This window comes from Python bivittatus, unplaced genomic scaffold (assembly GCF_059951505.1).
Source record: "Python bivittatus isolate LINGU-HERP-01145 unplaced genomic scaffold, Pbiv_v1 ctg000170_np1212, whole genome shotgun sequence".
NCBI lineage: Eukaryota > Metazoa > Chordata > Lepidosauria > Squamata > Pythonidae > Python > Python bivittatus.
The window spans coordinates 1381292-1395356 of record NW_028277039.1 but is presented as its reverse complement, the minus strand read 5'-3'; the positions used below and the strand labels follow the sequence as shown (position 1 = coordinate 1395356).

The window sequence follows — 14065 nt, the reverse complement described above, 5'->3', positions numbered from 1 at the left end:
ACCTGCCCACCAGAACCTGGAAAAAAATGTCCACAGCCCCCTCTTCTCATTTCAGCATTAAACAGTTTCTTAGCATGAGAGTCCATGGGAGGGGCAAGTGAGGAAATGGGTGTCATGAGACAAACTCCATCTCTTACATACTCTTGAGGGACGTCACAATTCAAGTGTGAAATGCAGACTTTACATAGTGACATCATGGCACACATTTTTGTTATTCAGATGTCATTGTGGCCAGCTGTGAACCCCTATGTTTCTTAGTCTTTCCAACATTCAGCTCGGAGTTTGACTTGTAATGGTTCAGCTTTGTCATATTTCATATATTTTGTTATTATGGAACCAGAGTGTTGGAAGAATCTCAGAGGCAGCTTGTTCAGCCCCCTTGGTCAGGGCAGGGTCTGCAACCTGGCCAGCATGGAGGAGATGTACCCTCTTCTTCCCCTTCTCTGTTGCTTGCCTGCCCACAGAACAGACATGCCTTGGAGATCTGGATGGCCCCAACCCTGTTGGCCTTTCCCACAGGCATTTGGGTCAGGAGGTTAAGCGATCCCAGTTGTTTGTTTAGTGCTTGAAAGGCTGTGTTTTTTTGGCCCCAGGCATGTTCATAGTATGGTTTATATATTAATTTTATCAATTACATTATATTATTATTATTATTATTATTATTATTATTATTATTTTAATCATTGCACTTCACGCAGAGTCACCTTCATGAGATAGATAGATAGATAGATAGATAGATAGATAGATAGATAGATAGATAGATAGATAGATAGATAGCACTGACTGGCTCCTGGCTGGTTGGTTTCCCAGGTTTCAATTGTCTATCTGTGACCTAGATTGAGTGGCATCAGCAGGGAGGATGGCATCCAAGGTGGCGAGACGACGGGCACAATGTGGCGGTCAGAGACCCGCCCCTTTTGTTCATGGGGTGATATCCTGATTATCACTTGTTTTGCCTTTATCTTTCAATATTTGTACCTCCTGGGGATTTCTCCCCATTTGGTGCGGCCACATATGGTAAAGTGAGCCACTGCTACTCTTCCTTCACCCCAAATTGAGTGGCAAGCGCAGCTCTTTGGATCCAGAGCAGGAACAGGGCTCTGGCTCCAATGTGGACCCACTCCCTGGGAAGGCTCCTCTAGAGGAAGGGAGGTCTCTTCCCTGAGACAAACCCATCCCGGCACTCAGGCCTCTGCTCCCTTTCCCAGTTCCCATCCATGCTGCGTGTGGCCCAGCACTTTGCCCTTCCAAGGGGTCTGTTGTCTCTCAGCCTCCCTTCTTGGTCCTCTGTCAGCGTCTGCCCTTTTCTCCCAGGTTAGTACTGGCTCCCTTCCGACTGTCTTCTGTGGGGTAACCTTCAGGCAGTGAATTAAGATGGAGCTTTTCTGGAAGATGCTGTTGATTAATGGATGTTGCCATTTTATTTTTATGTCCTTCTACTTTATATACTTATTTACCATGGATATTTTTATTCGTATTATATTGTATGGCTTTATTTTATGGTTCCTGCTGGGAGACATTGGAGATTAAGTAGTATACAGTTCTTAAGAAATAAAGAAACAAACAAATAACATTTTCCATTCAGTATGAAAATTGTGAATTAATTAATATTTTATATTATTAATTTTAAAAAATTTTTTTAGTTTAAGCCAGAAAGGGAGCACCACTAGTTTGCAGGACTAGTCATCCCACAGTTCCACCAACTGAGGCCAAAAGGGGGATAACTGGGGACATAATTCAGTCTTCTCTTAAGCACCATTTCCCCATCAAAAGAATGGATTTGTCTCCTCACCACTTATGGAAGCCTTCCTGGAGCTGGTTGTTCATTTCCTAGTTTAGTATAATCATTATGGTCCATCTTGATACTGAGCCTCCATTCCTCAGTCTTTGGCAATTTGGGGCAGCTTTTTTTCTGCTGAGGACCAATTTCCAAGAGATAGTGCCTTGGAGGGGCACACTTACTGTTGGGTAGAGTAAAAAATGGTTGGATCCAAACAATATTGCTGTTTCTGGTATTCCATACCTCCTCTCCTATTAACCTCCTCTCAAGCTGCTGGAAAAGGACAGATAATTTTAGCTCTGCCTTGGTCTACAATTGCCTTCTTGTCTGGGGGAGGGGGTAAAGGAGGGGGTCAAAAAGGCAGAGGGATCAGGTACGGACCTCCAGTTCATTTGAAGTACAATTAGGCAAAGGATTGGAGTCTATTTCATGAAGTCCTACTGATAAACAATCAGATGGAAAGTTGAGACTAACTTGAGGGATCCTTCACACTATCATTGTTTGCAGAAATCAAACTGTCTTAGTTTTCAAACAGCTTGAAAGCATGACTATCTGATGCTTTAGGTTTATGCTATTTTCTCTTCATTCTATGGCATCCAATTTTCTCTCTCCATGCTTTATGTAAAGTGCTCCTCAATTGGCCTCTATGCTGAAGGAAATTCTTTTTCCTAAATGGCTGAGCTACATGGGTTCTGTAGGACACTCAGTCAGATCCCAGGAGGAAATGAGTTGCACAGAGGGAGTGTGATACCCCCCGAGGTAGCTATAAGGAGACTGCAGGAGGAGCATTAAAGTTATGTTTGTGCAGAGGCCCTCCCACCCATTAGGTAGCCATCATGTGCTCCAGTCAATTGATTCTGAGTGATTAATATAAAGCTGTGGTCCACCAACTCCTCTGCAGAGCTACGACCTTTTGACAGAGAGGCCGGCATCCATATCCAGGTACAGTGAACTTCCATCCCTTGTGGTAAGGAGCCTGGACTGCGGCTGCACGGCATCCGTTCCATTCCTGGATGGGAGCCACAGCCTGGGGATGGAGCCTAAGGTTTCCAGGGCCGGGTCAGTTCCCTTTCCTCCTTCCTCTGTTGGAAGAACATCTGAAAGAGGCACTCCTGATGGAGGTAGTCCAGAACAGGGATGGGCAGAAGGACGATGATGATGGGGGGGATGAAGGCAGGACCCCTGCTTATCCAGATTCCCTGCCATCACCTACCTTAGACTGCAGGGGGATAGTGACGATTGTTCTGGGGGCGATCCCTGAACTTTTGCAAGGGGAGGACAGAAATAGAGCAAATCTGGAGTGATGCTTAGGCAGCTGCAAGGGGGTCCCAAAGCACTCTGGGTCTGAAGACCCTTGCCAGATTGGAAAGACTCCAAGGTCTTTCCCCACTACTGAGTTAGAGTGCTCTTCTATCTAATACTGGCATAACATTTGGTGCCCTCATTGCTAGTCCTTGCCCTGCCTCTCTTGCATCTATTCTGAGTCATTGTCAAATGGTATTGCCCTGACTTCTGAGTGTGCCTCTCATTAAAATGCTTATAAAAGTGAGTGCTTATATAAACAGCAGGGAAATGGTGGTGGTGGTGATGGTGATGATGATGATGATGACGATGCAAGATTTTCTACAGTGCCATTTCTCATGTTGCCAGCCAGCTAGGAAAGCATCCATGAGCCAAGGCCTGACAGCAGGAATAGGGACTGGCTTCTATGGGTTGGCTGAGCTGCTCATTTGGGCATCCCCAAGTTCAATATAATATGAAGTAAAGGGACAAGTGGGAGGACCCCAGGACAGAAATAGTTTTCTACAGGATGGGAGTCGACCCTGCCCAGATTGTGCAACTTGCCAGGGCTTGCAGAACTGAAGCTGACCAGAAGCTGGGTCTCTGGTGGGTGGGAATGCAGCAGTGTTCGAAAGGACAAATTCAAGGAAGCAGGCAAATCAGCATGAGGATGCCCCCTCTTCTCCCCCAGATGAAAAAGTGGGGGCCTGCCCTTCTAACTGAGCAAAACCTGGAGGGGTGTTGGGATCAGGAGCCGAGGGGAAGGTGATTGGTCTGAAACAAAGTGTGAATGGAGGGGCAACTACTGGTCAGGGATCGGGGAGGGGGCGCGCCCACGCCTCCAACACACCCAACCACAATTCTAGGTGGTGAAGTGGGACAGATTTCCCCCACCTTTAGACTCTCCTTGGATGTGGCACGAATAATGGGAAAGGGGAACTGTCCTGCACACACCCCTGTCCAGCTGAGAGCCAGAAGCCTTCCTCACTCCTGAGTTGATGATGGTTAAAGGTAGCATCATTGGGGCGAGGAGGAAACTGGGCATTATTCTTAAATTCATGGGGTTAGGGGCAGGAACTGAGCACAGCCCCTCTGTTACCAGCAGAAGCCCCAGCAGCTGATTCTGTCTTCTCAGAGGTGCCACGGGAGAGAAGGCAGAGCAGAGCCCCCGCAGGAGGCCTCTCCTTGGGCCCAGCCTCTCCTGGCCCAGATGCTCCCAAGGGCCCGCACGAAAGGGGCGAGGCTGCCCATGGCTTCCATGTGGGAACCCAACCTGGGACAGAGAAGGAGGCTGCACTCCCCAGGGACTAATCCTATTGTACAATTTTGCAGTTGAATCTTGTAGAGAAAAAGCAGTGGAAAGATTTCCCCAGTTCTAGTCTAATAAAGAATGACTGTATTAAACCTCAGTCAGAAACAAACCCAATTTTGGAAAGAAGGTAAAACTAATCTCTAGTTCTACATGGAAAACAGCTATAGGGCAAAGCTGGTAAGAACAAGATGCTGTGCTTATTTTCTTGGACAAGCTCAGTCTCGGGTGTAATTCCTGAGTGAAAATGTAGGGAAAGACCTCCATTTCATTTAAAACTCAGCTTTTATTTTAGTCTTATTAAGAGACTTCCTGACAGGGTCTCCTTCTATTTTCCCCTCCATAATGGGTTTTCCTTGGCTGAAAAAGAGATGGAAGCAACAGCTGGATATCTGACGCCTTTCCTGCAAGAATCCCCCCCACCCCCGTGGTGCTGGGGCAGCTCCTAGGAACAAGGTGTCCTGGGGCAGGAAGGGACAGGATTCTGACAGGCAGAGAGGCTGTCAACTGGGAGAACATAGTCCTGATGGTCAGTGGGAGTCCTGGGCACCCAGCCCTATAAGTCCCCCCCTCCCCCCGCAATTTGCTTGCAATCAAGAGCAAACAAGCAAGATTCAAAACTCATTGTTTCCCATCATATTAGACCTGGGAGGGGCATCCCAGAGCTGAGTGGACCTGAGTTTGCAAGCCTTCAGTAAAGAAATTGCCCCAGAAAGCGGGGGGGGGGGGGGGCTGTGAAAATGGCTGATATTCTGCAAGGGGTGAAAAGGAACCATGTTCCAAGGCCTGCTCTGATGGAAGGTTCCCAGGGAAGGAAGGAGAAAGGCAAAGAAATTCCACCTTTGGCCAGATCCAACTGTAGTTACCCAAAATGTTTAAACAGGTGAAAGGCTGAAGTTTAAGCCATCACAAAAACTATGAAACTGCACCTTTGTTAGATCTGTAAGTATATTCCCCATTTTCACTGATCTGAGAATTTCCATGAATGAAGTACAAAACTGCTACATCTTAGGAAGTGAGCTAAACATAACCCAGAATCTTTGATCCTTAGAGGATCTGCTGTAACTGAAATGAGAGGAGTCCAGCTCTCTCAGTAGCCAAAATGCAGATGAGTATTTCATCAATATCTGGACTGATCCTAGGATTTAAATCTCTACCATTATTAAATCAGCCATTGGTCCTGATTGCCCAAATTTAGCATAATTTAATTTAACACTATCTAGGATGTAAAGGAGAAAATGAGTCACGAAAATTTTCATTTTTTTAAAAGGTACTTGTGAGAGGAATACTTTGAAGCAACCAGACAATTGATGTGACAAATGAGGCCACAAAATATTTCAAATTGGTTTCATCCTGTCTTTCAAAATTGCTGAGCCTTGGGACATGGCCACCGATCCCAAAGAATGATGTTGATTACATTTCCAGCACTTGTTTGAATATGTATTCTCCCCTTTGGCAATCAATACTGGAATATATCAATGAAAAAACTTCTTAGGAAATATTATTATACAAGATTTTATTACATACAGTTATTACAGTAATTGTAATATTTATCTCCCATTGATACATTGTGGCATGTCAGTTGCCTGGGTAAGCTCTCCACCCATTTAATTGTGCAATCTTTGACCTGTTCAGATTCAGTGCAGCTTATATATAAGCCCTATGTGTTCCACTGTTGATCTTAAAGAAACCTATAGATGTTCTTATCTGTTGAACTGTGTTCTGGACCTTTGCTGTCCTTAGTGAAGATGGAGACTTGCAAGGGTGAGGTCAGACCTATACGACGGACTAGACTAAGAAACCAGTGCCATATGGGTCAGGACTACTTTTATTGTAACAGAATCTGGCAAGGCTAGACGTGCTTCCCCTTCCCTCACTTCGTCTTAATGTGAATTAGGGAGGGGCTTGTCTGAGATGTTTACTCAAACTGGTTTCTTGTGACGGGCTCAAGCCCCACTTACCTGACCACTGCCTTGGTAGTGGCTCTTCCTCCTGTCCTTCAAGGCCATTCCCTATTCCCTCCACATCCAGCAGGTAGTTAATATCTGCAGGATGAATGGTAGAAAAACTAAAGTACAAAAGGACATTAGACTCACAAGGGAACCTAAAACAAACAATAATTGCTTTATTTGACTACATCAATCATAAAAGGAAGGGGAAGGTCCACTGTTAGGAGAAGACATAGGAGAGCAGAAGGAGACAGGGAGAGGGCAAAGCTCCTCAACTGCTTTGTTTAGTCTTCTCCTGAATGGGGAATGATTCACATGGACCTAAGCAGAAGAATGGACACAAAGAGGAAGAGACAACCCAAAGTGAGGAGAAATGGTTAGAGAGTAACTGGCTCCAATGAAGAAGTTTAAACCTCTAGGACCAAATCTATTCTACCTGAGAAGCCCTTTCTATGATCTTTAGGAAATACTGGAGGACAGGAATAGTGCCAGAGGACTGGAGGAGGGCAAGTGTTCTGGACTTCAAAAAGGGAGAGAACATTCATGTAACTTCAGACTAGTCAGCCAAACTTGAGTTAAATTCTGGATCAGATGAGCAGTTTGTGAGCGTTTAGAAAAGAATGCATTGCTTGGCAGGAGAAGGATGGATTTATCAAGGATACACCAGGTCAAGCCATTCTGTTTTTTGATACAGTGGCCAGTTTATTACTTGGATTATTGGCAGTTAACAACAACAGTTTGACGCCTTTGCAGCCCAAGGCCCCCACCCCCATTTAATGGAGAACCCTGGAAAATTACAGCTAATCCCCGTGCAGTCTAGCTTCAAGTGATATCTTAAGACATTATTTGCTGGATAAAAGAACTCCAGGATCAGAGTGTCACTGAAGATAGTTTTAATGGAAACATCCTCTTTTTTTTAGTTTTTTATTATCTTTTATGGTATAGATATAGATGATATAGATATATATTGCTATTTTTGTGCACTGCTTTGAACACCCTTTGGGAGGAACACCTGCTCTTCTAATAGGTCAGTCAGCCTGCATTAGCCCCAGGTATGAAGCATACAGGTGGCCTTCATGAAGGAAAACAAGCATGGCACTTCCATGATTTTCTGCGTATAATGTGGGGCTGGGGGTGTACGCACTACACTGGAGATCTTAACCCCAGACATCTGAACAGCATAGAGAAGTATGTACTGATACAAGGAGCAGTCACTGCACATTGTCATTGGGGCTGAACAATATCATGGCTGGGGGCCACAATAAGGAACTGAGTGTCTCTGAGAATTACAGAGAAAGTGTACTGATTATAGTATCACAGAATCATAGGATTGGAAGGCACCTTGAAGATTTTCTAGTCCAATCCTCTGCAGAGAGCAGGAATCCTCAACCATCTCAGACTAATGCTACCCAGTCTTCTGGCAAGTCTGAATAGGTACAACCTGCCACTTCCAATGCTCCACTTAGCCAGGCTTATTTTGGACTCTTGTATGATACAAGATGGGAAAATGTATTTTTTTTTAGTGAAAATAATATATAACATCCATTTCCAGCTTTTAATTCAATGAAGATCACCAGCTGTGGCAGAGTAATGAATAGGGTGATGGGTGGAGGGCTGTCACAAGGACCTTGGAAAGGGTCTTTAATGTGCGTTTGTGCAGTAGCGGAGACAATGCTGTGGCAAGCCCAGCTTTCCACTCTACTGCCACTTGGCCTCTGGGTGGGTCTCTCACAATCCCTGCACTCTTCCCTGTCTGCCTTGCATGCAGGTGACTTGGGATTATGTTGAGGCGACTGCTGCTGTCCTCAGGACTCCTACAGGTGGCCCTTGCCCTCCTGGCTTCCAGCCACAGCCATCTGGATGAGAGGAGACCTATCCTGGAAGATGCAGGCAGGTCCAGCTCTCCAAGTCTCATGGAGATGGTCAAGGAGGTACACATCCCAGGTAATTTTTTTCATGTCTTCTTCATACAGCTTCCAGATGTGCCTGTGTTTGGTTGCTACTGAATAGAAAATGATAGAAGTAGGTTCTTGGAAAGAAGGGTATCTCCTGTGTACTCCCACACATTCCCATACTACGTGGTTTTCTCCTGGTGGTTGTTTTGATTTTGTTAGCCAAAAATTGTCATGTTTGTGTGACTGAATGCTCCTCAAATAGCTTACAATAGATTATAACACACACACAAACACACACACACACACACACCCCAAATGAACACCACACAACTGTCCTTGGTCTCCTAGTTAACAGAGCAGAGTCCTGTGATCACTGGAGAAGAAAAGTCTTCTCTGATGAGGTTATGAAAGGATTGGAGAGACCCAGGTTCTAGTCCTCCCCCTGCCATGGAAACTCACTGGATGACCTGGGGCTGAGTCCTTTTCTTTCAGCCCAACCTTCTTTATTGGTTTGTTGTGGGGAAAAATGGAGGAGGGCTGTGTAGGAACTCCTGGAAGAAAGATGGGATATAAATCTAACAAACAAATAAAAGTAAGTTTATGAGCACAGGCTCAACCTATGGAAGGGACATCAGTTGCAAAGTCTAGGACATTTTGATGGGTTACATATAATTTGTCACCTCAATTTGTTGCCTAAACCATTGATGGTTGCTTGAATTATTTGTGGGCAACCTTACCAATCCAATTCCTTTGGTGTAGCTGCACATTCGTGCTCCAGTTCCAACAGTGAATGAAGGAAAACTGCCCAAGTATGCAACAGAGGGGAGCAATTTTATTTATATTATTTATAAGCAACCTCATTGCTTCCAATAGTAGAAAGACACACAGAATTAATAATAAGACTTTAAAGTACAGTCATGCAAATACAGTAAGATGAAGCAGCACATGAAATTCCAAAGATGGAATAAAAATAGCAACCCAAAGAAATTAAAGACATAAGACATAAGGGAAATGTCCCTTATACCACACCATTCACTATACCTCTTCATACCTTTCTGCCTTTGCAAATAATTCTTGCTTCCCTGGAGGAGTGAATAACTCAAAAGGAAAGAGAAGACCAAAAACGTGGTGATTGGATGAAGCTGATGAGATCCTCAATAAGAGAGGTGAGAAGTGAAAAGCTTCAAGGACATAGGGACAAATCAGTATATGAATTGACGGAAGCAAGAATTATTTGCAAAGGGAAAGGACTCTTGACACCATCAAAAAGTAAACTGTCCCAGGTTCAGGATTTTTCATCACCCCAGTATCTTTCACTAATTGTGATAAGCTTTCATCGTAAAAATTTTGCTCTTATATTTTTATGATATTTCTTATATGAATTATATTCATTCTGTAATGTCAGGCTCTTCAACTGCAATGAAGGAAGCAAAGTTCACTTTACTTAATGAGTTTTAATGTTGAGAATTAGGGGCGGAGTACAGAATCTTGAGAACTGAGATAGGAACTCAAAGGAGGTGAGTTGGTTAAGGGGAAGTTCCTCTGAAACTTCTGAATGTTAAATGATAGACGTTCTTTTCATGCTTCAACGAGCTCTCCCTGGATCCTATCCTGCTGATTTCTAGGTGTCTGTGGAAAACATTAAAATTATGTATAATAGATGTGGCAAAGAACGAACACAAGAGCTGCTTCATGAATATTTTAACCAGCTAAAATGCATTTCTGATGTACACGCCAGAACTAATTCTCACGAGCAATGTTTTCTCCTGCTCAGGACCACTATCAGAGGTTTGCCAAGAAGGAGGTGTCTTCCCTCTCCCAAATCTTTTGCACGTAATCCCCACGGACCCTCATCACTCTGATGAGGGCTGAAACTCAATAGCTGGAATGAGGGTGCAGACACGGCCTCTCCTTGCAGCTGGGTGGCCATTGTCCTTGTTGAACTGTCTGCCCCTCTTTGCCAGAGCAACCTTCTTCTCTCCCTGGGGGTTCTTGCCTTCCTGGTCAGCATCTGATGGGAAGGATGCAGATGGCTTCTTCAGCATTCTGGGCTGGAAGTTTAAATGGTGTATTGATTTGATGTGCAATTGTTGGCAGCAGTTTCTCCTTTGGTTTCTCAAACTCCCTTCAGCTCTTGGAATCTAATTCACATATCCTTACTCTCTTTCACAGATTTTAAACAAGTGGCTCTGGAGATGCCAATAGCCCAAGATGATCTTATGCCAGAAGCTGGCATGATGGTAACGTTTTCGACCCATTCTTTCTGCTCCTGCGAAAAGCAAATCTCCAAGAATAACTGTTGACTGTTTTCTCCTCCGATGGACAGTGGCTCTCCAGGATCCTTCCCAGCCCTGAAATCCTTTAACTTAATAGAAATTAAGTGCTACTTAATTTCAGTAGCACTTGGTTTGCAAGCAGGCGGCCTCATTTTTTCAGATATGGCTGAGAAAGATCTTGCTTTAAACTCTGAAGTGCCTTGGCCTAGCTGGGCCGATGGTCTGATTTAATCATGCCCACTTCTTATGCTCCTAAATTGGGATTTCATGCATCAAGGCATGCATTCTGCCAATCCAACAATACCACAGAATGATCATTGTAATTAATTTCTGTAAATTTGGACTATCAACCCTTGCACAGAGCAGCCCTCACAATACAGACCAGAGCATTCTGTTTGGAGAGTCCCCATAGTCTTACAGTAGAACAAACACTTCCTGGTAGCTTGTTGACCCTGCTGCTCAGGGCACAGACCATCCAGAAGAACCCTTGTGCAACTTTAGCCAAGGAAGCTCCTTAAGGATTGCGTCAGTCTGGAAATGGCCTTTCAGGAAGTGTCACAACAGCTTCCAAATGAAGTCCCATTCTTAAGTTGTCACAGCTAAACTTGTCCGCACCAGTTGTCCTTGTTCCCTGTGCTTTAAAGCATGTGGGAGTGTATGGCAGCAGGTTTTTCAGCAACTTCAACTGCTGTAGTATATTTTCTTTAAAATATTAGTAGAGGAATATAATGCTCACTTTTAGCTGTTATTTCATTACTGTATCTGTTATTCAAAATATTAAAAAGATTGGTAAGAATACTGGCTAATAAATCTCCCTCCACAGATCCATCCCATGGAAGCTGCATCACTGGAGGCAGCTCTGAGAAAACAGGCTTGCTGGTGGCTAACAATGTCATGCGCCTGTTCTATAAAATGTCAATAAATAAGGCCTGGAGCTAAAATAATAAATCATTGCTTAAAAGTGTCCCAGACTGTTTTTCTACTTTATGCCTCCATTTGTTTTAAAACATACATATTAAACTGCTATGTATACAGGCATGGTTTTCTCTCCTTAGCAAAACAGCACCTTTTTTTTCCCAAATGTATTTTCAGGGCAGGTTCGCATTAGAACACTTCAGACATGCGTAAAATATTGCCTCTGATATGATGCTCTTTGCGGTCTCATTGCAGATGATGTCAGCAGCACTGCAGGCCCAACACCGGGAAGAGCGTTCTCCGCGGAGATGTGTCCGTATCCAGGAATCTTGTCTTGGGCACAAACTGCCATGCTGTGACCCGTGTGCCACCTGCTACTGCCGCTTTTTCAATGCTAACTGTTTTTGCAAGAAATTTAGCAGCACTTTCCCCTGTGGCAGGAATTAGCCTCCATCCTGCAGGCTGTCATTTACTAATCTTGGGGTGTATATATCTATATTCCTTTTACCATTCCAATAAATAGCCTATGAGAAGGAATAGCTGAAATGTGATTGTCTTACTTAAGTAAAGCCAGAAAGCTAAAAGCACTTTGAACAGTTGCTTCTCTATGTTTCCACCCAACCTCAATCAAAGTCTCCAGCCTTCTCATCTTATTTCCACCATTTCCATAATCTGAGTTTTATCTTATTGTCCAAACCTATCTTTACTTTCCATGAATTTCTGTTTTCCAGATTCCAATATGGTGTTCAGATTCTTTTATTTACAGAATTATCCCTTTACCTTAACTCAGAAGGCAAGAGCCAAGCTGCTCTTACTGGGGCAAATGGGCAAGGACACACTCAGAAATTTGGGGCATGGTTTGCACCTCTTATCACCTACATCAGGAAATGGACTAATAATTGGAAACAGCATATTCCAACACCTACAAAGCTCCAACCTATGTGGCATGTACCCAGTGAAAAGGATGCCACAGTCCTGTAACATTTTATAATACCCAACCGAGAATTTAATTTAAAAATGTTTGTGTGTTGTGGGGAGGTAACTGTGGGTCTGAGCACCATCTTATACATGCAACTGCCTGTGCAACTGTGCAGCTCTGACTGAAGAGACTCACCCCCAAAGCAAAATGTTCACACTAGAGAATGGTCTCAATTAACCAACCCTGCCTTCAAGCAACAGTTCCAACTGGCCCTATCCAACCACTTTGCAATGCTTGCAGAACCAGAACATACTGAGGAAGCTTCAAATCAGTTTGCTACAGCTGTAAGTAAATACATGAAGTCCCTTTGGCCCAATTCCCATAAATGCTGGTTATCAGACATAAGATGAATGCTTGGACATCACTAAGATGTAAATCAGTTGATACATCCCAATCCACCATGCCATCCATTGTTGTCTGAAATTGGAAGACTGTATTGGGATAATATTGCTGCAGAATTGCAAGAAAGCTGCATTATCAATGAGAATATTGGGTACTTTACACTATGCTGTGAACTCTTCAGTGTTCTATGCATAGCATCAATGCCAACATTCTCAACTGCCGTACCTGTTTATACTCACACAGGACAAAAACTACTATGGGATCAGTCTACTCTCCAGGAGTAAAATATTCCAACTCTGAATAAACCAGCAAAGAGAATAAGTGGCCCATGAAGCACAAGCTGGCTTCTGTCCAAACCAGGGTTGCTGTGGCCAGATATTTACACCATAAGTCAAAGAAGAATGAATCCAATTCATCATAGTGTCCATTGACCCTGCAGTTGCCATTGACAATGGGCATGGATCCACACTTTGGAAAGCTGTTGCGGCTGACAGAATGCCAAGTTAAGATCATATAGCTCACACACCACCTTTATGATGACTCAATCTGCAGGGCTCGTGTCAGACCCTTAGAGGGCTTCCCTGTCAACACTTGGATATGCCAAGGATGTGTCTCGTCCCTATTGCTGTTCGATACAGCAAGAGATGCTGTCATGAGAAAAGACTAGGCATGGAACTTAATTTGGCCAAGGAAAGCGTGGGTGGCATTGCAGTTTTTGCCACTGATGAAGTGGAAGCTGCTGACACCCTCTGTGACATCCGGGACACAGCACGGCCATTCGGACAGGTCATCAGTGTGGAAAAGATGAGGGCACTGACCCCTCATGGCTCCCCCGTTGTCCCGCACCTCAAGAGCGCGCAGTCAGCGCACGCGCACGCGTGCAAATCCCGCGGCTCCGCGGTACAGGAAAAGGCGGCTGCCGCCTCACCCGCGGCTTCTGGCTCGCTCCTCTGGTGCTCCTGGCGGGCGCCACACCCTGCCAGCAGACACACGGTGTTTCTCAACCTCAGCAAATTTAACCCGTGCGGGCCTCAACCCGCAGAAGCTGGCCGGGGAATTCTGGGGCTGAGGTCCACGCAGGTTAAGGTTGCCGAGGGCGAGAAACTCTGGCGTAGACCCCAAGCGGACGTCTCGGTCCCACTCGCTGGGCGCTTCTACGGCCAGATCCCCGGCGGCGAAGCCTTCTGCAGGGCTCCCGCCGCAGGGTCCTCCGCCGCACACCCGCGGCCTGGGCAGGAAGAGCCCCGCCGCGGCCGACCGAGGGACCGACGGTCCGGGCCCCCCGGCAGGAAGGACGCGGCCCTTATCCGCCGGCCGCCTGGAGAGCGCAGAAGGGCGG

At 45.0% G+C, this 14065-nt stretch overlaps 1 protein-coding gene across 2 annotated transcripts; it reads left to right on the top strand.

Moving 5' to 3' along the window:
* Window positions 1-8096: 8096 nt before the first annotated feature.
* AGRP (agouti related neuropeptide) lies at window positions 8097-13577 on the top strand. 2 transcript variants are annotated; one of them, XM_088135474.1, is made up of 3 exons: window positions 8097-8263; window positions 10387-10454; window positions 11682-13577. In XM_088135474.1, the coding sequence occupies exons 1-3, from the start codon at window positions 8101-8103 to the stop codon at window positions 11850-11852; spliced, it is 402 nt and encodes a 133-aa protein (XP_087991600.1). In that variant the 5' UTR covers window positions 8097-8100; the 3' UTR covers window positions 11853-13577. The 2 variants fall into 2 exon arrangements, with proteins under 2 accessions (XP_087991600.1, XP_007444637.1); XM_007444575.3 differs by having other exon boundaries at window positions 11661-13577.
* The last annotated feature ends 488 nt before the right edge of the window (window positions 13578-14065 follow it).